Genomic DNA, 25812 nt, shown 5'->3' with positions numbered 1-25812 from the left:
TAGATCTGATGATCTTTTCCAACCAGGTTAGCTGTCTCTCTGGTTCTAGGGGCAATTCTCTGTAACCTGAAGTACTCCTGGTACAAGGCTAACAGCCCTGCTGGTAGGGAGGCTACTGAAGCACTGCAAAACCACATCTTGCTTGTTTCCCTTTTCCTCTCTCCAGCCCTTTTCCCAAGACAACATCTAAAGGAAGCTGTGAGAGCTCTGTTTTAGCATGAGCAATGCTGGCAGGCCTCTTGGTTGGCAGAGTGAGGGTGTCCAGACTGCAGCTTTGTGGGAGAGGTCCTCTTGCTGTGTCTAGGATGCTGCAAGTGTGAACAGTGATCATCCACCGGCAAAATTACTCTCCTGGCCTTATTCTGCAGCAGGCTTTAGGTCATGCAAGCAGCCTGGCTCTTCCACTCCTCAGCCCCAGGCTCTGCTTCCCAGCCCTTCTTGGGGTCAGCAGCAGCAGCAGAGGTGGATGGAGAGCAGGGCCAGGAGCTCAGGAGGTGGCCAGCTGCTCCTGTGAAAGGCAATTCCCTTCTCTGTATGAGAGCAGCCACTTTGGCACAACCACAGCAAAGAGAAGCCAAGGTGCTTGCATTTGTGTCTTCACCTGAAGTGTGGCAAAAACCACTTCTGCCTGGACTTCTGGAAGAGCTGAGCAGTGTGAGGGGCCAGAGGAAAAATGGAAACCATGATTTAAAAGAGTATGGAAAGACCTGATCTCCATGGAGCCAGTCTCCTTGTTTCGAGACATTCTTGACCTCAGATGTAAAGCTGTGAAGGATCATAGAAATTTGTTTGGAAGGGGTCTTAAAGATAGAATAGAATTAACCAGGTTGGAAGAGACCTCTGAGATCATCCAGTCCAGCCTATCACTCAGCACCATCTGATCAACTCAACCATGGCACCAAGCACCCCATCCAGGCTCTTCCTAAACACCTCCAGGGATGGGGACTCCACCACCTCCCTGGGCAGCACATCCCAATGGCCAATCTCTCTTGCTAGGAAGAACTTCTTCCTAACATCCAGCCTGAACCTCCCATGGTGCAGCCTGAGACTGTGTCCTCTTGTTCTGGTGCTGGGTGCCTGGGAGAAGAGACCAACCCCCACCTGGCTACAACCTCCCTTCAGGGAGTTGCAGAGAGCAAGAAGGTCTCCCCTGAGCCTCCTCTTCTGCAGGCTAAGCAACCCCAGCTCCCTCAGCCTCTCCTCACAGGGCTGTGCTCCAGACCCCTTCCCAGCTTTGTTGCCCTTCTCTGGACACCTTCCAGCAGCTCAACCTCTTTCCTAACCTGAGGGGCCCAGAACTGGACACAGGACTCAAGGTGTGGCCCACTTCAAATACTAGAAGTTTGGTCTAAGGTCTCCCTGGACCCTTCTCTCCCCCAGGCTGAACAACCCAAACTCTCTCAGCCTGTCCTCTGAGGAGAGGTGCCCCAGCTCTCTGACCATCGTCATGGCCCTCCTCTGGACTGCTACAACAGTTCCATGTCTCTCTTGTGTTGGGGGCTTCAGAGCTGGACACTACAGTGCAGCTGGGGGCTGCAGAGCAGAGGGACAGAATCCCCTCCCTAAACCTGCTTTGGAGGGTCTGGAGAACAGGTCTGGTGAGGAGCAGCTGAGGGAACTGGGGGTGTTTAGCCTGGAGAAGAGAGGAGGCTGAGGGGAGACCTCATTGCTCTCTACAACTCCCTGAAAGAGATTGGAGTGAGGTAGGGGTCAGTTTCTTCTCCCTAGTATCAGGTGACAGGATGAGAGAAAGTGGCCTGAAATTGTGCCAGAGGAGGTTCAGGTTGGAGATGAGGAAAGATGTCTTTTCTGCAAGAGTGGTCAGGGAGGCGGTGGAGGGGTTCAAGAAACCTGCGGCCATGGTACTTGGGGACATGGTTTAATGGCCATGGTGGTGTTGGGTCAGTGGCTGGGCTGGATGATCTTGGAGGTCTCTTCCAACCCAAACAGCTCTATGATCCTATGCAATCCCATCCCTCTGGTGAAAAGGCTGTTGCAGAGCCACGGCATTCCCACGGCTGCAAACCCTCCTGCAGCCCTCAGCCTAAATGGGTCCAGGGCCAACCTGCATCCATTTGTTCTTGTGCCACCCATTGTCCTTTTCCCTCAAAGTGCTCCTCTCCCTCCCTGGGCTGCCTCTTCCTCCCCCACCCACCAGCTACATTATTCCCTTTCTACCTGCACTGTCAGGTTAAACAAACCAAGCTCTTGGTTTCCTGGCATTATGTGAAGGTGTGTGGAAAGATCAGCAGGGCTCACAGGATGCAGCCTAAGAGGCTTTGCTTTTATTTTCAGGGTAGAAAAACAAACAAGATTTTCCTTTCATTCACCTGGAGATCAAAAATATTTTTGACACAGAAATAGATAGACATATATTTATTTTAGGATGTTTTCCAAGCAGCAACATTTCTACACTTTCTCTACTCAACTCTGAGACCCTACCTGGAGCACTGTGTCCAGCTCTGGAGCCCCTAATACAGGAAGGGTCTGGAGGTGCTGGAAGGTGTCCAGAGAAGGGCCATGAGGATGAGCAGAGGGCTGGAGCTGCTCTGCTATGGAGACAGACTGAGGGAGTTGGGGCTGTTCAGTCTGGAGAAGAGAAGGCTCTGAGGAGACCTAATTGTGGCCTTCCAGGATCTGCAGGGGGCTCCAGGAAAGCTGGGGAGGGACTTTTGAGGGTGTCAGGGAGGGATAGGACTGGGGGGGATGGAGCAAAACTAGAAATGGGGAGATTGAGATTGGATGTGAGGAAGAAGTTCTTCCCCAGGAGGGTGACAGAACACTGGCACAGGCTGCCCAGGGGGGTTGTGGAGTCTCCATCTCTGGAGATATTCAAGGCATGCCTAGATGTGTTCCTGTGTGATGTGGTAAAGGTGACCCTGCTCTGGCAGGGCCTTGGACTGGATGAGTCTCAAGCTGTGCCAGGGGAGGTTTAGGCTGGAGGTGAGGAGAAAGTTCTTCACAGAGAGTTGTTAGCCCTTGGAATGTGCCGCCCAGGGAGGTGGTGGAGTCCCCATCCCTGGAGGTGCTCAAGAGGGGACTGGATGTGGCACTTGGTGCCATGGTCTAGTAGTCATGAGGTGTTGGGTGACAGGTTGGACTTGATGATCCTTGAGGTCTTTTCTAACCTTGTTGATCCTCTGATCTTTGGAGGTCCCTTCCAGCCCCTAACATTCTGTGGTTCTCTCAGGGTGGGTGCTTGGTCTTGCTGCCACCCCCAGGAAAGGGAGGAAGTTGCTTAATGTACCAGGCAGGTGGCAGAGGCAGCACTCTGTGACACACTGACCTGCAGGTGCTCCAGGTGTTAATTTTGGGGATGGAAACAAGCCAAATGCTGCTGTGGCATCTGTCCAGGTTACACCACCTACCAGCAACCAGAGCACCCACTTGGGTGTCTGCCCTCTGGCTGCTCTGCTGTTTACTGCCCAAGGAACTGGCTTGAAACGTTTCTCTTTCTTTTTGCCTTTGGCCATGTCTCCCTCTTTCCAGGATGCCTCTGCTCCCTCAAAGGACAGCTGTTTGTTGTCCCAACCTTGGGGCATGCTCCTCAGAGCTGGGAAACATTGCATGACCACCTTCTCCTTTGCCTGCTTGGATGCTACTTAACTGGAAGCATCCTGTGGGAGCAACTAAGGTCTCTGGGCTTGTCTAGTTTGGGAGAGGAGGAGGCTAGGGGGTGACCTTATTGTTCTCTATGACTCCCTGAGGAGGGGGAGGAGGATGGGATGTGCTGAACATACCCAGTGAATCAGGCTTTGCCCTGGGCAGCCTGATCTAGTTGGAGGGGTCCCTGCTTGCTGCAGCGGGTGGGACAAGAAGACCTTTGAGGGTCCCTTTCAATCTGGGAAGCTGTTAAGGAAGCATCTCCTCCTGCTGAGCACTGACTTGGTGGTGCCAGGCTCTGGGCACAAGCTTGCTGGGATCCCATCCTTGCACTTCCCACCTCTGGGCTTTGTATTTTCTTGTCAGCCTTCATCTCCATGCTGCTGCTGCTGCTGCTCTCAGAGCATCCTCCATTCACCACCACCCACTGACACCATTTGCTCTCTGCAGCTCCCTGAAGGCAGGCTGGAGCCAGGCGGGGCTTGGTCTCTTCTCCCGAGGAGCAATGAGAGGATGAAAGGAAATGGCCTCGAGTTGCAGCAGGGGAGGTTTAGGCTGGGTATCAGAGAAGGTTTAGGCTTAGGTTGGGTATCAGAGAAGGTTTAGGCTTAGGCTGGGCATCAAAGGAAGGTTTAGGTTTAGGTTGGGTATCAGAGGAAGGTTTAGGCTTAGGTTGGGTATCAGAGAAGGTTTAGGCTTAGGCTGGGCATCAAAGGAAGGTTTAGGTTAAGGTCGGGTATCAGAGGAAGGTTTAGGTTTAGGTCGGGTATCAGAGGAAGGTTTAGGTTTAGGTTGGGTATCAGAGGAAGGTTTAGGTTTAGGTTGGGTATCAGAGGAAGGTTTAGGCTTAGGTTGGGTATCAGAGAAGGTTTAGGTTTAGGTTGGGTATCAGAGGATGGTTTAGGCTTAGGTTGGGTATCAGAGAATGTTTAGCTTTAGGTTGGGTATCAGAGGAAGGTTTAGGCTTAGGCTGGGTATCAGAAGAAACTTCTTCACTGAAAGGATTCTCCAACACTGGAACAGGTCCCCCAGAGAGAGAGGTGGTGGAATCCCCATCCCTGGAGGTGTTGAAAAGGCAGAGATGTGGTGCTGAGGGACATGGTCTAGCACCAGGCTTGATAGAGTTAGAGAATGGTTGGGCTCCATGATCTTTAAAGGCTTTTCCAACCAAAAGGATTCTGTGACTCTCTGAGGTTGGAGGTGTCCCAGCTTGCTGTCTGGGGACTGGACAAGATGACTTCTGAGGCACTCTTCCAACCCAATGCAATCTGTGAATACAACACATGATGCATGGGAAGGGTTTAAGGCTGCCTCAGGGGAGATTCAGGCTGGAGATGAAGAAACGTTTCTTCACCAGGTGGTCAAACACTGGAACAGGCTTCTTAAAGAGGTGTTTGATGTCTCAAGTTTGTCAGTGTTAAAGATTAATTCATTGAGTGCTCTTAACATGGTTTTGGTCAGCCCTGAAGTGGTCAAGCTGTGGGTCTTGATCACAGAAAGGCTTAGGTGGGAAGTGACCTCAGAAATTGTGGGAATGATAGTGACGAGTGGTGTGAGCAATCTGGCAGTGCAGCCCTAGGGCCTGGCATGGTGGTAGGCCATGCTCAGAGTAAGTGCAGAGCCAGCTAGCAGTATGCCAAAGCAGTGCTGTGCCTGCAGCACTGTAACAAAACCAAGATGCTGGTAGCTAGAAACATAGTGAGTTATCTCGGGACAACAGGACATGCAGCTGCATCAACAAACCTCGCGTGTCATCCGTAGCAGGACCAATAATCTACGATAGCGTGATGTGTGGTCACTCCTAGGGAACCAATGAGTCCATGCCAACAAGGCACACCAAGGTTATATAAATTGTAGCAGTTTCCTTGCTATGCACTTCTTTTTCTGCCTGTCCTCTCTCCTCTCCTTCCATGCTTTACTGTGCCATGCTCTCACCATAGGCCTGAGCCATAGGCCTGCAACACTGGAACAATAAAGGATCAGTACCGATCATATTGGTCAGCCGTATTGATTCCAAGAACCTCCGTCGTAGCCATGTCTGGCTCCAACCTCCCAGCTATGGGTAGGGATGCCTCTCAACTAGACTTGGTTGCCCAAGGCCTTGGACACCTTCAGGGAGGGGATATCCACAGCCTCTGGGCAACCTATTCCAGAGTCTCACCCTCATACTGAAGAACTTCTTCCTAAGATCCAGTCTAAACCTACTCACCCTCAGCTTAAAACCATCCCCCCTGGTCCTGTCTCTAGACACCCTCATGATAAGTCCCTCTCCAGCTTTCCTGTAGGCTCCCTTCAGGTATTGGAAGGCAGCTCCAAGGTCTCCCTGGAGTCTTCTCTTCTCCAGGCTGCACAACCCCAGCTCCCTCAGCCTATCCTCACAGCAGAGGTGCTCCTGCCCTTGAATCATCCTTGTGGCCCTTCTCTGGACTTGCTCCAGCAGTTCTGTGCCTTCCTTTGGATGGGGACCCCAGAACTGGCTGCAGTATTCAAGGTGAGGTCTCACAAGAGCAAAGGGGCAGCATCACCTCTGTTACCCCAGCTGGCCTATGCATGAGCACACTGTGGCCTGCCCCAGGTGATCTCACTTTGGCAGGGGGGTTGGACTTGATCTCCAGGGGCCCCTTCCAACCCCCAGCATTCCGTGAGTGTGATTCTCTTCAGTCAACATGTAGGTTTCTGTGGGGGACTGTGATGTATCTGTGAACCCTCGGAAGAGCTCTGGTGAGAAAACATCTCTGTGCTGCCATGGGAATCTGGAAACTCCCTGGACAGAATGAGTGGGAAGGAGAAACTGCACGATAAGAAGTGAGGCCACCTGGACTAGCTTAACAAGTAACTATGGCAATGCTATCCTGACCCATGAGAATCTTGAGCAAAGTTCATTAACCAGTTGCAGGCAGCCACACTAACGACACACACAATATATGAGTTGTGTGCTGGAATAACTCAGTCGCTTTTTTGGCCTTCTAGAAGCTCTGCTTGTGTTTGATTCTTGTCGTGCAGACCGTTACCTTATCCATACCCTGACCCCTACACAGCGACAGGTTTCCTTCAAGGAACCATTCTCTAACACAGTACCTTCTAAATGTTTGGTTCCTCACACCTCCTTCTGGCCCTTGGGTGTTGGTCAAGTGGTGTTTGCCCTGGGTACCCTAAAAGCTGCTGTGCTTGGAGGAGGCTGGTCTCAATATTCTGCTTGCTGTGTTTGAAACTCAGCCTTGGCCTCATGGGGTCACACCTGATCCAGCCAGAAGAGAGATAATGCTGTGTTGACTGTTCCTGCATTACATTTTGCAGGGAGCAAAAAACATCCTTCCCCAGAATGCAGGAGCTCTGTGCATCTGACAAATAGAACAGAACAGAATTAACCAGGTTGGAAGAGAGCTTTGAGATCATCCAGTCCAACCTATCCCCCAGCACCATCTGATCAACTCAACCATGGCACCAAGCACCCCATCCAGGCTCTTCCTAAACACCTCCAGGGATGGGGACTCCACCACCTCCCTGGGCAGCACATCCCAATGGCCAATCTCTCTTGCTGGGAAGAACTTCTTCCTAACACCCAGCCTAAACCTCCCCTGGCACAGCTTGAGACTGTGTCCTCTTGTTCTGCTGCTGCTTGCCTGGGAGAAGAGACCAACCCCCACCTGGCTACAACCTCCCTGCAGGGAGTTGCAGAGAGCAAGAAGGTCTCCCCTGAGCCTCCTCTTCTCCAGGCTAAGCAACCCCAGCTCCCTCAGCCTCTCCTCACAGGGCTGTGCTCCAGACCCCTCCCCAGCTTTGTTGCCCTTCTCTGGACACCTTCAGGAGTCTCAATGTCCTCCTTAAATTGAGGGGCCCAGAACAGGACTCAAGGTGTGGCTTAACCAGTGCTGAGTCCAGGAACAGAATAGCTTCCCTGCTCCTGCTGGCCACACTTCCTCCTGGGCACACTGCTGGCTCAAATGTAGCAGTGATGTGGGTGCAGAGCAGCTGGGGTGCTGGAATAACTTCTGAATCGAGAGTCAGCTTCAGCAGATGTCGTGCTAACCAAGAATCCCTCATGACTGTGTTAATGTAGAGCTCCTGAAGCAAGGAGGCCTCCTTGTATTTTGCATCAGCAGATTAGGGCTCGAGCTCCAAGAACAGTTTGCACACTAATTCTCCTACTTGCTATCAGCAGGAGCTCCTCTCTCTGTGGTCACTGTAGTGTAAGAGACCAGATCTTAGAATTGTCAGGGTTGGAAAAGACCTCAAGGCTCAGCCAGCTCCAACCCCCTGCCATGGGCAGGGACACCTCACACCACAGCAGGTTGCTCACAGCCACCTCCAGCCTGGCTGCAAACACCTCCAGGCAGGAGGCTTCCACCACCTCCCTGGGCAACCTGTGCCAGTCTCTCACCACCCTCCTGGGGAACAACTTCTTCCTAACATCCAATTTCAGTCTATCCAATTCCAGTTTTGCTCCATTCCCCCCAGTCCTATCACTACCTGATACCCTAAAACATTCCTCCCTAGCTTTCCTGTAGCCCCCTTCAGATCCTGGAAGGCCACAGTTAGGTCTCCTCAGAGCCTTCTCCTCTCCAGACTGAACAGCCCCAACTCTCTCAGTCTGTCTCCATAGCAGAGCAGCTCCAGCCCTCTGCTCATCCTCGTGGCCCTTCTCTGGACACCTTCCAGCACCTCCAGATCCTTCCTGTGCTAGGGGCTCCAGAACTGGATGCAGTACTCCAGGTGGGGTCTCACCAGGGCAGAGTAGAAGGGGAGAATCACCTCCTTCAACCTGCTGACCACCCTTCTCTTAATGATTTTGGACTAAAAGAGGAAGCTTCAGACTAGATCTGAGGAAGACATACTTTACTCTGAGAGTGATGAGACTCTGTCCCATGTTGCCCAGAGGGCTGGAATGGTTGCCCTAGAACCATTCCAAGTGAGGTTGTTCAGGGCTGTGAGCAACCAGCTCTAGTTGCAGATGTCCTTGCTGAATACAGGGTGTGTATGTGTGCTGAACTGCTGTCCCTTCACAGCTCAACCTGGGGTGAGTTGTCACCATCATCAAAGCTAAGCAGCTGGAGATACCCTGAAATGAGAGGTTGGAAGGTGGGGGTTAGAGTTACAGGGACTTGGTGGGGAGGGAGACTGAGGACTGCAAGGTGTGGCCATGGCAGGGATCAGGGGCTACAGGATAGGAACACTGTATGGACAAGGACTGTGGGCTGGGGATGTGGCTGGGAGTAGGAATGCAGGCTGGGGGAGGGGCACAAGATGATCTTTAAAGGTCCCTTCCAACCCAAAGTATTCAATGATAATCCCACTCTACTCAGCAATGGTCAGCCCACACCTGGAATATTGCATTCAAGTTTTGGCCCCTGCTGTACAAAAGAGATGTAAACAGGCTGGAGAGGCTCCAGAGAAGGACTAGGAAGACCTTCAAAGGACTGAGAAGCTGTGAGGAAAGACTGAGAGAAGTAGAATTTGTTCAGCCTCAAGAAGGCTTAGGAGAAACCTCCCCATTGTGTTCCAGTGTATAAAGGGTGACTACAGAGAAGATGAAGACTTCCTTTTTACAAGGAGTGACATGGAAAGGACAAGGGGTAGTGGCAGAAGTGACTCCTGCAGAAATTCCAGGGAGGCACAAGGACAATTTTATTCCACTAGCTGACTGTTCTTGTGGGGAAATCTCCCCAGGGAAGCAGCAAAGTCCCCAACACTGGACACTGTGGATTGGGCTGGACAGGATGCTGGGCCATCTTTTGCCACATCAGGTTGAACCAGATGATATTTGTAGCCCATTCCAACTTGGTAATTGGATGGCTCTATGAAAAGTCCAAACCCATCAGTTGATAAGCCCACCCTAATCCCTGCAGAGTGGTGACACCTGCATGGGCAGTGGCACTGAGTGCACCCTCAGCAGGTTTGCTGAAGGCAGTAAGCTGCCATGCTGGAGGGAAGGGATCCATCCAGAGGGACCTGGACAGGCTGCAGAGCTGGGCCCAAGCCAACCTCACTAGGTTCAGCAAGACCAAGTGCAAGGTCCTGCAGCTGAGTCAGGGCAATCCCAAGCACCAATATAGGCTGGGCAGGGACTGACTTGAGAGCAGCCCTGAAGAAAAGGTCTTGGGGATGCTGGGGGAGGAGAAGCTCAGCAGGAGCCAGCAGGGAGCACTTGCAGCCCAGAGAGCCAAGCAGAGCCTGGGCTGCAGCAAGAGAAGTGTGGCCAGCAGGGCAGGGAGGGGATTCTGCCCCTCTGCTCCACTCTGCTGAGACCACAGCTGGAGTACTGCATCCAGGTCTGGAGCCCCTAGCACAGGAAGGATCTGGAGGTGCTGGAAGGTGTCCAGAGAAGGGCCATGAAGGGCCAGAAGGGCTGGAGCTGCTCTGCTATGGAGACAGACTGAGAGAGTTGGTGTTGTTCAGTCTGGAGAAGAGAAGACTCTGAGACCTAATTGTGGCCTTCCAGTGTTCTGAAGGGGGCTACAAGACAGCTGGGGAGGGACTTTTGAGGGTGTCAGGGTGTGATAGGACTGAGAGGAATGGAGCAAAACTAGAAGTGAGTAGATTGAGATTGAATGTTAGGAAGTTCTTCCCCATGAGGGTGGTGAGAGCTTGGCACAGGTTGCCCAGGGAGGTGGTAGAAGCCTCCTGCCTGGAGGTGTTTGCAGCCAGGCTGGATGTGGCTGTGAGCAACCTGCTGCAGTGTGAGGTGTCCCTGCCCATGGCAGGGGGCTGGAACTGGCTGAGCCTTGAGGTCTTTTCCAGCCCTGACAATCCTGTGATTCTGGTTTGCGTCTCCGGCAGAAGGAAAGGAGTGGAGGGAGCCGGACAAAACATGGGCGAATCTTCTGAGGGCCAAGCGCAAGGTCCCGCAGCTGGGTTGGGGCAACGCTCAATATCAACGCAGGCTGGCGATGAAGAGGTGGAGAGCAGCCCTGTGGAGAAGGACTTGGTGGTGGGTGCAAAGCTGGAGGCGACCCAGCGCCCTGCCCCCACAGCCCTGCCCCAGCCGTGTCCCGGGGCTGATCCCCAGCAGTGTACGCAGCAGGGGCGGGAGGGGATTACGCCCCAGAGCGGAGCAGAGAGGGCGAATCACCTCCCTCGCCCCGCTGGGGCTATGCCGGCACTCCGCACCCCGTTTGTATTTCACTCCCCAAGCTTCTAATTCAACACCGAGATTCGCGTTCCAGCGCCTGCTCCACCTCTAAAGTCCCGCCCCTCGCCCCGCCCCTCGCCCCGCCCCCTCGCCCCGCCGCTTCCCCTCGCGGCCGCCGCCCCTCCCCTCGCGGCGGGAGCGCGCAGTGCCCGCGGCGCGCCGGGGAGGAGCCGAGCCGCGACCCTGCCGAACCCAAAGGCGGCAGGAGGAGGAGGAGGAGGAGGAGGAGGAAGGAGGAAAGCAACAGCGATGGTGAGTGTGGAGGGTGCTGAGTGAGTGGCAGAGATAGGCTGTTCCCTGCGCGGCCTGCGCCGTCCTCAGGCGCTTGAGGCCGGGGCCTTGCCTAGCCCCAGGGGTCGGTGTGGGCGGGGGTGGGAGGTAGGGTTGGGGGCGGGTCTGGGTCGCTTCGCAGGGGTTGTCTGGGTGGGGATGTCGAGGCGTGGCCCGGCTGGTGGGTCTGGGGGGCTCCTCGGGGGTTGTCTGGCCGAGCCTGGCCGCCGGCGGAGGGGGGGTCCGGGGTGGGGGAGGTCCAGCCCCTCCCGCCGGACCTCCCCCACCCCGGACCCCCCTCCGCCGCGGCCGGGCGAGGCCCATGCTGTGCCCCTCCACGAGCATCCCCTCCTCCCTGGTGTCTCGTTTCGGGGTTAAACCCGGTGTTTTCAGCTGGCTTTGTGGGGGTTTCAGCTGAGTGAGGCCGGGGCAGGAATCTTCTTGTGCTCGCTGAGGGTCTGGGGGGAAGGTGCCAGAGCGTCGCTTGGAAGCGGTTGGGTTGGTTGAGAGCCTGCTTGCTTATTTATTGTTATTAACTTAAGAGTTGTTTGTGACTTGTGTTTTGTTTTGCGGATGGAGGTAGCAGAGCAGCCGACCTCGGCTGTAGCTGGGGTTGCTCGAAAGAACTCCGGCAGCCCGCCGGAGCCGGCTTCCTGGCGTCGTTTCTCTGAACCCTCCAAAGCCGGGAGGGCTTCTGTCGTCTTCTCCCTCCCTGGGAGCGTACCTTGCAATCACGGCTGCTCCAAGGCGGTAGATGAAGCAGCAGCGTTTGTGTCTCGCTGCCTGCTTCCACCCGGGAGCAGCTCAGGCACCCAGGTGCCGCTTCCTTCCTGCTTTGGCGTGGAGCTTTGCCCAGCCCGTGTGTCACCACCTCCGTGGAGTAAAGAGGGACAAAGGCAGGGCTCCGTGGCCTGCCTGTCAGCACCTGTAGCATCACGGCACAGCTTGTGCTTGGGTTGCTTTCAGCTGCCAAGGGTTAGCTCTTTTGGAACCGAGTAAATCCTGCACACCTTGTGCCGCGGGGAGGTCTAGACTGGCCTGGGGGGATGCTGGAAGCGTGCTGTGCAGTCAGGCTGTTCTCACCTGTGCCACTTGCTGTGTCTGGAAGACCTGTGCAGGTCTGCTGGTTTGTTTGTTACAGTAGGCAGGAGGTGCTGCACAGATCATGCTTTGGCAGGGGGGTTGGACTGGATCTCTGGAGGTCCCTTCCAACCTCTACTGTACTGTGATACTGAGATTCCTGGCTTCTGGAAAGTTAACCAAGCTGCCTCTATACTTAGGAGCTGAAGCTTTTCCTGGAGGAGAAACTGCTAAACAGCATTTTTTTCCCTGAATGGTGGTTTCACTCTCTACTCTTTCCTTAGCAAAAGGGACTGTGAAGCACTGGAAACTTTAGAATCATAGAATGGTCTGGGTTGGAAGGAAGCCCCTCTGCAGTAAGCAGGGGCATCCTCAACTAGATCATGCTGCCCAGAGCCCTGTTGAGCCTCTCTTTTAATATCTGCAGGGATTTGGCCCCAAACACCTCCCTGGGCAACCTGTTCCAGTGTTCCACTACCATCATGGTAAAGAACTTGCTCCTAACATCCAATCTAAATCTGTTCTTCTCTAGTTTGAAGTCATTGTCCCTCATTCTATCACTGCAGGCATTTGTCAACAGAGCAGGGAGGTCATTGTGCCCTGTGCTCAGCACTGGTTAGGCCACACCTTGAGTCCTGTGTCCAGTTCTGGGCCCCTCAATTTAAGGAGGACATTGAGACTCCTGAAGGTGTCCAGAGAAGGGCAACAAAGCTGGGGAGGGGTCTGGAGCACAGCCCTGGGAGGAGAGGCTGAGGGAGCTGGGGTTGCTTAGCCTGCAGAAGAGGAGGCTCAGGGGAGACCTTCTTGCTCTCTGCAACTCCCTGCAGGGAGGTTGTAGCCAGGTGGGGGTTGGTCTCTTCTCCCAGGCACCCAGCAGCAGAACAAGAGGACACAGTCTCAAGCTGTGCCAGGGGAGGTTCAGGCTGGATGTTAGGAAGAAGTTCTTCCCAGCAAGAGAGATTGACCATTGGGATGTGCTGCCCAGGGAGGTGGTGGAGTCCCCATCCCTGGAGGTGTTTAGGAAGAGCCTGGATGGGGTGCTTGGTGCCATGGGTTAGTTGATCAGATGGTGCTGGGTGATAGATTGGACTGGATGATCTTGAAGGTCTTTTCCAACCTGGTTAATTCTATTCTATTCATGTGGGCCCCTTCAGGAGCTGGAATACTGCTGTTAGGTCTCCCTGAAGCTTTCTCTTCTTACTTACATGAAGGAAAAAATATTTTGCTTCTCCTGGGTACTGTGTGTTTCCAGCCTACTATGAGTGTCCCTCCCTCTCACTACCATTAAAAGTCATAAATGAATGACACCCTGAGCAGGCAGGATCTGCTGAGATAGCAGCTTTGGATTTCCTCAGCACATACTTCTGCCACTGTTTGGTAGTGCTGAGATAAACCTAATCACAGCCCGCATGTGGTTTGACTATTGGGGCAGTGATCAGGAGGCTTGCTGTGGCTCTTCTGGTGGAAGGGATTTAGTAGAGCCCCTTTTCACAGGGGTGTGAAGGAGGTTTGGTAATGAAAAGGTGTAACTTGGTCTTCTCTTGCACCCAGCTGTCTCCCACCACAGCCCCCAGTGTTGGAGTGAGGATGGTTTCAGGCCTGATCTGCTCATACTCTGCTATATGGAAATGGAGTGGAAATGGAGTGGGGTTCTTATGACCTGGAATGATTGTGCTTGTTGCCTGCAGTCAGAGGCATTCCCTTTCAGGTATTAGCAGGCCTTGCTTATGGAGTATTTGCTGCAGAAATCCCTGTGCTGGCTAACTGGCCCTTCGCTGGGTAGTGTAGTGGTGGAGGCTTTGATGTAGGTTTTGGTATTATCCTGTTAGTGTTTTACAGAATCAAAGAGTGGTTTGGGTTGGAAGGGACCGTAAAGATCATCCAGTTCCAAACCCCTGCCATGGGCAAGGACACCTTCCACTGGACCATGTTGCTCAAGGCCTCATCCAACCTGGCCTTGAGCACCTCCAGGGAGGGGACATCCACAGCCCCCCTGGGCAGCCTGTGCCAGTGTCTGCCCACCCTCCCTGGAAAGAATTTTGTCTCAATCTCCAGTCTAAATCTGCCCTTCTCAAGTTCCCTCTCATTTTATTACAAGCCCTTGTGAAAAAAAAAAAGTCCTTCCTCAGCTTCCCTGTAGCCCCCTTCAGGCAGTGGAATGCTGCTCTAGGGTCTCCCCAGAGCCTTCTCCAGGCTGAGCAGCCCCAACTTGTCTCAGCCTGTCCCCGCAGCGGGGGAGCTCCAGCCCTCCGATCATCTTTGGGATGTGCCCACTGGTGCTGTTGTAGCAGCTGTAGGGGTCTTGTTGTGGTGGGCTGTGGAACTGTGGGATGAGTTCCTGTACTCCTTTTTTATGTTTTTTTCCAGTTGTTTCCTAGGGATTTGCAGGGGAAGTGGCTTGGAACCCCTCACATTTGTGAGCTTCCATTTCCCTCGCCCCTGCTAGCTCGGCTGCCACGTACCTGTGCCACCTATCAGGGAAGGGCCCACGCCAAGGGGCCGGGGGCTTGGCAAGAGAGGCTTTGAGGATGCTGCAGTGTGGTCAAAGCTGCCTGAGAGCAGGGCCCTTAACTTATAATAGTGGCATTCAGTTTGTGCTGAGAGCAGGCCCTTTGTCGGGAGGCTTGCGTAACCCCGCCGGGCAGCCGTGCCAGGTCTCGGAGCTGCCTTGGTTGGTGGCTGCCCCTTTCCCAGAACAATTGGCCACGCTGTCATCTGCTTTCAGGCAGCTCCCACCAAGACTTTATCTTTCAGAGCTGCCTGCACCTCTGTGTGGCACTGAGCTACTTGCACAACGTTCCCAGTCAGGGCCTGTTTGGTTCTCCCGGGGGCAGCGCAGCGGGGACTGCCTTGGCTGCATCTGGCAGGATGCTGAGCGGAGGAGTGAGGAAACGTGGCCAGAGCAGGCCCAGCACGCAGGGCACCGAGTGCTGCTTCTATCCTGATTACTGCCTGTGCTGGCAGGGATGGTTTCCTTGCAGAAGCTGCACCAGTGACCCACAAAGGGATCCAAAATGGGTTCATGCAGGGCATCTGTTGAGTGAATGCTGTCTCCTAGGAGATCTGAGAGCTGTGCTACCTGGAGCGTGCCTAGATTACAGAATCCCAGCATGGGTGGGGTTGGAAGGGCTCTCTACAGACCATCTAGTCCACCCTCCCTGGTCACCCACAGGTTACCTGGGATCACAATGTTCAGGCAGGTCTGGAATCTCTTCAGGTCTCCAGGACCCTCACAGCAAAGAAGGTTTTCTTCCATTTCAGATGGAGCCTCCTGTGTTCCAGTTGGTGCCCCCTGCCCCTTGTCACTGGGCACCACTGAGAAGAGTCTGGCCCCATCCTCTTGCCTCCCATCTTTTAGCTATTGATCAGATCCCCTCTCAGGCTGCTCTTCTCCAGTAGCTCTCTGTCTCTTTTGAACTGGGGAGTCCAGACCTGGAGCCAGGACTCCAGGTGTGGCCTCATTAGGCAGAATAGATGGGAAGGAGAACCTTCTTTGACCTGCTGGCCACACTTCTCTGAATGCACCCCAGGAGACCATTGGCCTTCTTGGCCATGAGAGCACACTGCTGGCTCATGGGGAACTTACTCCCAGGTCCTTCTCTGTGGAGCTGCTTCCCAGCAGGTCACCTCCTATCCTGTACTGATGCAGGGGGTTGCTCCTCCCCAGCTGGAGGACTCTGCACTTGCCCTTGTTGAACCTCATGAAGTGCCCCTCTGGCCCACTCTCCAGCCCATCCAGGCCAGGCTGAATTGCAGCACAGCCTGACAGGGTGTCAGCCACTCCTCCCAGTTTGGAATCATCATCAAACTGCCTGAGTGTCCACTTCATCCTGCTCCCTGATGAAGATGCTGAACAAAACTTGACCCAGTCTTGATCCTTGGAGAACACCGCTAGCCCACAGGCTTCCAACTTAGACTCTGAGTTGTGGATCACAACCCTCTGAGCTCTGTCCTTCAGCCAATTCTCACTCCCCAGTTTGTAGAGAAGCTTGGTGCCATGGTTTGGTAGTCAGGAGGTGTTGGGTGACAGGTTGGACTTAATGATCTCTGAGGTCTTTTTCCAACCTTGTTGATTCTATGATGATTCTGTGTTGCAGTGGGGGAAGTAAAAGGTAGATGAAAAGATCTTGTGTGTGTTTGAGGTTAAATGAAATGTGAAACTACACCTAATTTTGCAGCCCTAATAGAACAGAATAAAGCAGGTTGGAGGAGACCTTCAAATCATCATATACATAGAATACATAGAATAAACCAGGTTGGAAGAGACCTTCAAGATCATCGTGTCCAACCCATCAACCAATCCAACACCGCCCAAGCAACTAACCCATGGCACCAAGTACCCCGTCAAGTCTCCTCCTGAAAACCTCCAATGATGGCAACTCCACCACCTCCCCAGGCAGCCCATTCCAATGTGCAATCACTCTTTCTGTATAGAACTTTTTTCTAACATCCAGCCTGAATCTCCCCTGGCGCAGCCTGAGACTGTGTCCTCTTGTTCTGGTACTGCTTGCCTGGGAGAAGAGACCAACATCCGTCTGTCTACAACCTCCCTTCAGGTAGTTGTAGAGAGCAATGAGGTCACCCCTGAGTCTCCTCTTCTCCAGGCTAAGCAACCCCAGCTCCCTCAGCCTCTCCTCGTAGGGCTTATGTTCCAAACCCCTCACCAACTTTGTTGCTCTTCTCTGGACTCGTTCCAGCAAGTCAACATCCTTCCTAAACTGAGGAGCCCAGAACTGGACACAGGACTCGAGGTGCAGCCTAACCAGTGCAGTGTACAGGGGCACAATGACCTCCCTGCTCCTGCTGGCCACACTGTTCCTGATGCAGGCCAGGATGCCATTGGCCCTCTTAGCTGCCTGGGCACACTGCAGGCTCATGTTCAGTCTACCGTCGACCAGCACCCCCAGGTCCCTCTCTGCCTGGCTGCTCTCAGCCACTCTGACCCCAGCCTGTAGCACTGCCTGGGGTTGCTGTGGCCAATGTGCAGCCCCTGGCACTTGGATGTGTTAAATCTCATGCCGTTGGACTCTGCCCATCTGCCCAGCCTGTCCAGGTCCCTCTGCAGAGCCTCTCTACCCTCCAGCAGATCAACTTCTGCCCCCAGCTTGGTGTCATCTGCAAATTTACTGATGATGGACTCGATGCCCTCGTCCAGATCATCAATAAAGATGTTAAAGAGCAAGGGGCCCAGTACTGATCCCTGGGGCACACCACTGGTGACTGGCTGCCAGCTGGCTGTGGCACCATTCACCACCACTCTCTGGGCTCAGCCCTCCAGCCAGTTCCTAACCCATTGCACTGTGCTCCCGTCCAAGCCAGGGGCTGACAGCTTGGCCAGGAGTTTGCTGTGGGGGACGGTGTCAAAGGCCTTGCTGAGGTCCAGGTAGACTACATCCACAGCCTGCCCCACATCCACCAGGCAGTCACCTGATCATAGAAGGAGATCAGGTTGGTCAGGCAGGACCTGCCCTTCCTAAACCCATGCTGGCTGGGCCTGATCCCTTGGCCATCCTCTAAGTGTTGCGTGATTGCACTCAGGATGACCTGCTCCATAATCTTTCCTGGCCCATCCAACCCATCATCCAACACCACCTGAGCAACTAAACCATGGCACCAAGCACCTGGGCCCCATGCTCTTTAACATCTTTATTGATGATCTGATTGAGGGCATTGAGTTCATCATCAGTAAATTTGCAGACAACACCAAGCTGGGGGCAGGAGTTGATCTGCTGGAGGGTAGAGAGGCTCTGCAGAGGGACCTGGAGAGGCTGCACAGATGGGCAGAGGCCAAGGGCAGGAGACTGAACACATCCAAGTGCCAGGGGCTGCACATTGGCCACAGCAACCCCAGGCAGAGCTACAGGCTGGGGTCAGAGTGGCTGAGAGCAGCCAGGCAGAGAGGGACCTGGGGGTGCTGGTTGGAGGTAGGCTGAACATGAGCCTGCAGTGTGCCCAGGTGGCCAAGAGGGCCAATGGCATCCTGGCCTGCATCAGGAGCAGTGTGGCCAGCAGGAGCAGGGAGGTCATTGTGCCCCTGGACTCAGCACTGGTTAGGCCACACCTTGAGTCCTGTGTCCAGTTCTGGGCCCCTCAGGTTAGGAAAGAGGTTGAGCTGCTGGAAGGTGTCCAGAGAAGGGCAACAAAGCTGGGGAGGGGTCTGGAGCACAGCCCTGGGAGGAGAGGCTGAGGGAGCTGGGGTTGCTTAGCCTGGAGAAGAGGAGGCTCAGGGGAGACCTTCTTGCTCTCTGCAACTCCCTGCAGGGAGGTTGTAGCCGGGTGGGGATTGGTCTCTTCTCCCAGGCACCCAGCAGCAGAACAAGAGGACACAGTCTCAGGCTGCGCCAGGGGAGGTTTAGGCTGGATGTGAGGAAGAAGTTCTTCATAGAAAGAGAGATTGGCCCTTGGGATGTGCTGCCCAGGGAAGTGGTGGAGTCCCCATCCCTGGAGGTGTTTAGGAAGAGCCTGGATGGGGTAAAACTGCACCTTTGCTTATATATATGTTTTTAGCCTCAAATCAACTTTTCTTTGCCTTGGTTTAATAGTTTTCTCTCCCTTCTCTGTGGTGGAAGCCTGGATGCTGCTGCCCTTACCTCTTGAGCCGCTGCCTTGTTTGTTTGTGTGCTGAAGCTATAATTAATGTAGCCACTCCCCTTGAACTCTGGGGCTGCTGGTGGCAGCCTGTGGGTGCATTCCTTTTGTAGGCACTAGATATGGCAAAAGGCACCAAAAAAACCCCCAAAGGGTGCTTTCAGTCTGGCAGGGGTGGAAATAAATGCGGCAGCAGGGAGCCTGGGGGTGGCAGGGAGCCGAGCTGAGCTCAGCAGGAGCCGAACGCCTTGTCCTTCGTTACATCTGGAGGGTCATGCTGCTTGTTTCCTGCGGGTCCTGCGTCCTGGTTGTGCCCTCATCCCGTGGTGAAAGGGGGCAGCAGGCAGGCCAAACCCTCAGCTGCAGTTAGGAGCTGACTAACAAATACTCTCTGCTCCCAGTGCTTAGGTAAAGGTCTCTGTGACGCTGGGGGTGGCAGGGAGGGGCCAAGGAGGAGCAGGCTCATGGCTGGGGTGCGAACCAAAATGCTGCAGGCACAGGCAGCAGCCAGCAGTTTCTGAAGGCTGAACTTGCTCAATCCCATTCCCTGCCTCTCCAGGAGGAAGCTGACTGGCTGAAGGCTGCCAGTCCAGTACTTCACCTAGGGCTAGGCCAGCTGTGCTGGATGCCTGCACTGTGCCTGTTGTGGCCACAGCTCGGACAGGCAGCAGGCTGTTAGCTAAGGCAGGGCTAATTGAGGTCTTCCTTCTTCTGAGGAGCAGAATGAATAAAGGAAGCTGCTGTGTGGTGCTGCTTTGGGGTGGTTGGTTCTTAGTCAGGAAGCCTTCCCCTGGGAAGAGCTGGTTGTATAGGGGCATGGACCTTAATTACAGTGGCAATGCCTTGTGTTCCACAGGATGGCTTCATCAGAGTTGGGCCGGCTGGTACAGCTGCTGAGAGCAATCTCCCTCTGCCTTGATTTACTGCGTGCCAAGTTGTGTGACACCCTGCCTCCTCCATCAGCTTTGCTGCAGTGGGGAGAGGCAAGTGGCAGACCTAAAGGTCTGGCCAGGGGGTGGTCAGAGGGGTCTCTGCTCGAGGCAAAGGTGTTAGTTGAGGTGAAAGCTGAGCATGCGATTTGGGTTTGCAGCTCCTAACTCGCATGGTGAGCCTCAGGCCTGCACTGTAACTGCCTTCAATTTTGGGCCCCTCAAGAAAGGTGCTGGAGTGTGTCCAGAGAAGGGCAGGGAAGTTGGAGAAGGGTCTAGAGCACAAGTCCTGTCAGGAGCACCTGAGGGAGCTGGGGTGGTTTACTCTTCTGAGAGGGGACCTCATTGCCTTCTAAAACTACTCAGGAAGGTTGGAGCGAGGTGGGGCTCACTCTCTTAGAGTAGAATTAACCAGGTTGGAAGAGACCTTCAAGATTGAGTCCAACCTATCACCCAGCACCATCTGATCAACTAACCCATGGCACCAAGCACCCCATCCAGGCTCTTCCTAAACACCTCCAGGGATGGGGACTCCACCACCTCCCTGGGCAGCACATCCCAAGGGTCAATCTCTCTTTCCTCTGCTGGGAAGAACTTTTTCCTCACCTCCAGCCTAAACCTCCCCTGGCACAGCTTGAGACTGTGTCCTCTTGTTCTGCTGCTGGGTGCCTGGGAGAAGAGCCCAACCCCCACCTGGCTACAGCCTCCCTTCAGGGAGTTGTAGACAGCAAGAAGGTCTCCCCTGAGCCTCCTCTTCTGCAGGCTAAGCAACCCCAGCTCCCTCAGCCTCTCCTCCCAGGGCTGTGCTCCAGACCCCTCCCCAGCTTTGTTGCCCTTCTCTGGACACCTTCCAGCAGCTCAACATCTTTCCTAAACAGAGGAGCCATTCTCACATGCCAGAAAAGACAGGATAAAAGGAAGTGGCCTTAAGCTGTGCCAGGGGAGGTTCAGGTTGGAGATGAGGAAGCATTCCTTCTCAGGAAGGGTTCTCAGGCCTTGGAACAGGTTGCCCATGGAGTTCCACCTCTGGAGGTACTTAAGGGACACGTGGGTGTGGTGCTGAGGGACCTGGTTCAGTGGCAGTGGCTTAGCAGCAGTGGTGGGACCCTGAGCTCTAGATGAGTGGTTGGACTTGGTGATCTCAAAGGTCTCTTCCAGCCTCGACACTTCTATGGTTCTATGACAATAAGCTTGCCTTTAGAAGCAACTTTCATTCTGTGGCCCCCTGGGAAAGGGAAGGTCTCTGCTGATCACCCCCTTTTTCCTCCTCCTGCCACAGGAAGAGTTTAATGGGGCTTCCACTTGACAGCAGCAGAAAGAGGAGGCACTTGGCACAAGAGGCTGAAGTCCTCCGGTGTGTTACTGCATTTCTGTTTGTCCTGTGTTGTTGCAGGCTCGTCTGAAACTGGCAGCTGAGGAAATGCTGTTCTGGCAAACGTGCAGTGTGCTCTCATTAGCTTTGGCATTTCCCCCCTCCCCTGCCTTTTCTATCATCTGGGACAGAAGAGCTTTAACTGCAGTTAATTTGTCCTCTTTTGTAGTGTCATAAGTACTATCCCTGGAACCAGCTCAGCTAGCTAATGGCTTGTAGGAATTAACTACCCAGGATGTATTCTGAAGCCGAGGAGCTCACAGTTCAAGATGCAAAGTGCTTGGGCTGCTGAGTGCATTAATATTGGCACAAACGAGGACTGCGAGTCCTAATGATAGCAATTAGGATTTTATCTGATACCTGACTCTGGCTTAATGCTCTGAGAATTAAAAAGCAATCCTCCAGTGGAGAGCTGGTGGGTTTTTTTTCCCCCCTTCCCTGCTTCTTAGTGTGCTCATAAGTCGGGCTTTTAAACTGCTTATGAAATAATCCTGTGGCTGCTGGAGCTTTTGACGGGGGGGAGGCTCTCTTAAAGAGATAAACCCAGCTTATCTACTCCTAGAATGGAAAGAGAAACCTTTATCATTTCTTTTGATGCCTTCACAAAGAAGCAGTTTATTTGCATGAACTCCTGGCCTGTAGACAGGCTTCAAATCAGGCCACTTGGTTGTCTTTTTTTACCCCAGCTGGGGGAAGCAGTAATAGCAGGGGTGAGTGAATGCTGTCATCCTGCCAAGCTTGTGGCATGTGACAAATTGCTTTTAACTGAGGTTGGGTGAAAAAAACAACCCAATAATCTACCTGGCTTTATTTTTTACTCTGTGAGGAGCAGCTTCTTTAGGGCTGCAGAGGGAGGGCTTCAAATGGTTTGGCTGAACACAGCCAGAATAGAATAGAATTAACCAGGTTGGAAGAGAGCTTTGAGATCATCCAGTCCAACCTATCACCCAGCACCATCTGATCAACTCAACCATGGCACCAAGCAGCCCATCCAGGCTCTTCCTAAACACCTCCAGGGATGGGGACTCCACCACCTCCCTGGGCAGCACATCCCAATGGTCAGTCTCTCTTGCTGGGAAGAACTTCTTCCTTACCTCCAGCCTAAACCTCCCCTGGCACAGCTTGAGACTGTGTCCTCTTGTTCTGCTGCTGCTTGCCTGGGAGAAGAGACCAACCCCCACCTGGCTACAACCTCCCTTCAGGGAGTTGGAGAGAGCAAGAAGGTCTCCTCTGAGCCTCCTCTTCTGCAGGCTAAGCAACCCCAGCTCCCTCAGCCTCTCCTCACAGGGCTGTGCTCCAGACCCCTCCCCAGCTTTGTTGCCCTTCTCTGGACACCTTCCAGCAGCTCAACCTCTTTCCTAACCTGAGGGGCCCAGAGCTGGACACAGGACTCAAGGTGTGGCCTAAGCAGTGCTGAGTCCAGGGGCAGAAAGGTTGTTGATTCCCCCTGCCTCCCCCTGTAGTATCAGGAAGTGGTGTCAGGCTGTAATCACATGTTGTGGCTGTGATAAAACCAGAGGACATCTGAGTGCAACCCTCCAACCCTCTAGGATTAAGCTAGGAATTCAGCAGGCAGAGGTGTCTCATACCTTGCTGGATACTGTAGGGCAGAGGAGTGTTAAAAACACTTGAGTGTGACTGGGATGGGTGACCTTTAAGGTCTCTTCCTACCCAAACCATTCTGTGGTTGCTACCTTACCTACCGTGCCAATTTTCACTGCTGTTTTTAATCCTTCTCTTTTAGTAGCCTTCTAAATTGGCCAACCTCATCCTTCAATCCCTTGTTAAGTATGGAATGACTGGTGGAGAAAAGGAGAAATACAGAGAATCCAAACTCTGTTTGGATGTGTGAAGGACAGAGTGGCCACAGGCTGAGGGAGATTCTTCACCCCCTCTACTCTGTCCCAGTGATGCCACATCTAGAGTACTGTGTCCAGTTCTGGGCTCCCTGGTTCAAGAGAGACAGGGAACTGCTGGGGATAGTCCAGCAGAGGCTATGAAGGGGCCTGGAGCATCTCTGTGAGGAGGAAAGTCTGAGGAGCCTGGGACTGTTTGGCCTGGAGAAGAGCAGCCTGAGAGGGGATCTGATCGATGCTCCTTGGTACCTAAAGGATAAGAGGCAAGAGGATGGCGGGGGACTACTTTTAGTGATGCCCAGCAACAAGACAAGGAACAATGGGCACAAACTGGAACCCAGGAGGTTCCATCTGAACATAAGGAAAAGCTGCTTTGCTGTGAGGGTACAGGCTGCCCAGAGAGGTTGTGGAGTCTCTTTCTCTGGAGAGGTTCCAAACCCACCTGGACATTGTGATCCTGGGCAAGCTGCTGTGGGTGCCCTGCTTTAGCAGGGAGGTTGGACTGGATGGTGCCTTCCAACCCCTACTGTGCTGAGATTCTCTGTGGAATGATCTCAGTGTTTGTTAAATTATCCTGGGCTGCAGCAAGAGAAGTGTGGCCAGCAGGGCCAGGGAGGGGATTTTTCCCCTCTAATCCACTCTGGTGAGACCCCACCTGGAGTACTGCATCCAGTTCTGGAGCCCCTAGCACAGGAAGGAACTGGAGGTGCTGGAAGGTGTCCAGAGAAGGGCCATGAGGATGAGCAGAGGGCTGGAGCTGCTCTGCTGTGGAGACAGACTGAGGGAGTTGGGGCTGTTCAGTCTGGAGAGGAGAAGGTTCCCAGGAGACCTTCTTGTAGCCTTCCAGGATCTGAAGGGGGCTACAGGAAAGCTGGGGAGGGACTTTTGAGGGTGTCAGAGAGGGATAGGACTGGGGGGGATGGAGCAAAAGGAGAAATGGGTAGATTGAGATTGGATGTGAGGAAGAAGTTGTTCCCCAGGAGGGTGGTGAGAGCCTGGCACAGGCTGCCCAGGGAGGTGGTGGCAGCCTCCTGCCTGGAGATGTTTGCAGCCAGGCTGGAGGTGGCTGTGAGCAACCTGCTGTGGTGTGAGGTGTCCCTGGCCATGGCAGGGGGTTGGAGCTGGCTGAGCCTTGAGGTCCCTTCCAGCCCTGGCAGTTCTGTGATTCAGTGAAGGGGAAAGAAATGCTACAATGACTTAGCATTAACACCATGAAAGCTTTCTCTTGTTTGGTCAAAGCTTGGACATGCCTTTGAGTTATCTCCCAGCACTGGTGTGTGAGCTGCTAGCTTGGGATGAGGTGAAACATGCACTGGACTGGTAAGGTGCCTGAGAACATGCTTTGGTGCAGCAGCATGCTGGGGTTGCTGTGGTGTCAAGGCCTTGTAGATGTCCCATCTTTGCTTGAGATCACCTGAAGTTCAGAGATGAGCAGCCTGAATGTACAGACCAGAGCACTGGTCTGATGGGCTCTTGGAAAAGAGAGGACAGGGAGGGCCAGGCTGGTGGGTTTGCTTATCCCAGTGCTGGGATGCAGGTTTTGTCAGCTGGAATCAGTTCAGCCTAGAAAGGCTGACTTGTTTTGAGTACCCATCCCTGAGGAGAGCTGATGTGCTGCAGAACAGCGTGGTTTCAGTGGGCGGTGGGTGAGTTCATAGAATCACAGGCTGGTTAGGCTTGGAGGGACCTTTAGAGGTCATCAAGTCCAAGCCCTCTGCAGTCAACAGGGACATCTGCAACTGTCACAGATTCTCAGAGCCCAGCTTGAGCTGGAATGATTTCCAGGAATGGGGCATCTACAACCTCTGTGGGTGACCTCAGCCAACATATCCCCACCCTCATAACAAAGAATCTCTAATTCAGCAGCAAAATGTGCAGGCAGCAAGGGTCTTCTGTCCAGAGTGTCCTCCAAGAAGGAGATAAATCTCTTGCCAGATTTGTTTTATCTGGGCTATTGCCTGAAGTGACTTCTGTGTAGAAGGTCATGTTCTGGTTTGATCTTGGGCTGATGGCTTACAGTATCCATCCTCAGGGAAGTTAAAAAAACAGCTCCATCCTCTTGATACTTGATGCTGCAGCATTTTCTTGCCTTCAGCTGAGAACAGCTGTTAGGACTCCACTACATTAATGGCTCTGTCTCCATCCTTTGAGTGCAGTCCCAGCACTGGATGCTATCCAGGCAATCACAGAATGGTTTGGATTGAAAGGGACTTCCAGAGGTCACCTTGACCACCTCCCCCCTGCAGTCAGCAGGGACATCCTCCACTAGATCAGGTTGCTCAGAGCCTTCTTGAGCCTGACCTTGAATATAGAATAGAATTGACCAGGTTGGAAAAGACCTTTGAGGTCATCCAGTCCAACCTATCACCCAGCACCATCTGATCAACTCAACCATGGCACCAAGCACCTCATCCAGGCTCTTCCTAAACACCTCCAGGGATGGGGACTCCACCACTTCCCTGGGCAGCACATCCCAAGGGCCAATTACTCTCTCTATGAAGAACTTCTTCCTATCATCCAGCCTAAACCTCCCCTGGCACAGCTTGAGACTGTGTCCTCTTGTTCTGGTGCTGGGTGCCTGGGAGAAGAGCCCAACCCCCACCTGGCTACAACCTCCCTTCAGGGAGTTGCAGAGATCAATGAGGTCTCCCCTGAGCCTCCTCTTCTGCAGGCTAAGCAACCCCAGCTCCCTCAGCCTCTCCTCCCAGGGCTGTGCTCCAGACCCCTCCCCAGCTTTGTTGCCCTTCTCTGGACACCTTCCAGCAGCTCAACCTCTTTCCTAACCTGAGGGGCCCAGAACTGGACACAGGACTCAAGGTGTGGCCTATGCAGTGCTGAGTCCAGGGGCACAATGACCTCCCTGCTCCTGCTGGCCACACTGTTCCTGATGCAGGCCAGGATGCCATTGGCCCTCTTGGCCACCTGGGCACACTGCAGGCTCATGTTCATCTACTGTCAACCAGCACCCCCAGGTCCCTCTCTGCC

At 53.8% G+C, this 25812-nt stretch overlaps 1 protein-coding gene across 1 annotated transcript in view; it reads left to right on the top strand.

Annotated features, from left to right (window-relative positions):
* The first annotated feature begins 10979 nt into the window (after positions 1 to 10979).
* Positions 10980 to 25812, top strand: part of SGPL1 (sphingosine-1-phosphate lyase 1) — a 61915-nt gene continuing 47082 nt past the window's right edge. The window contains exon 1 of the mRNA XM_054174679.1: positions 10980 to 10984. Within this exon, the coding sequence (XP_054030654.1) occupies positions 10982 to 10984 (3 nt within the window). The 5' untranslated portion in view covers positions 10980 to 10981. The remainder of the gene's footprint in view (positions 10985 to 25812) is intronic.

Source organism: Dryobates pubescens, chromosome 30 (assembly GCF_014839835.1).
Source record: "Dryobates pubescens isolate bDryPub1 chromosome 30, bDryPub1.pri, whole genome shotgun sequence".
Lineage (NCBI taxonomy): Eukaryota > Metazoa > Chordata > Aves > Piciformes > Picidae > Dryobates > Dryobates pubescens.
Note: the sequence above shows the minus strand (reverse complement) of the source record. Positions and strands in the feature narration are given on the sequence as shown.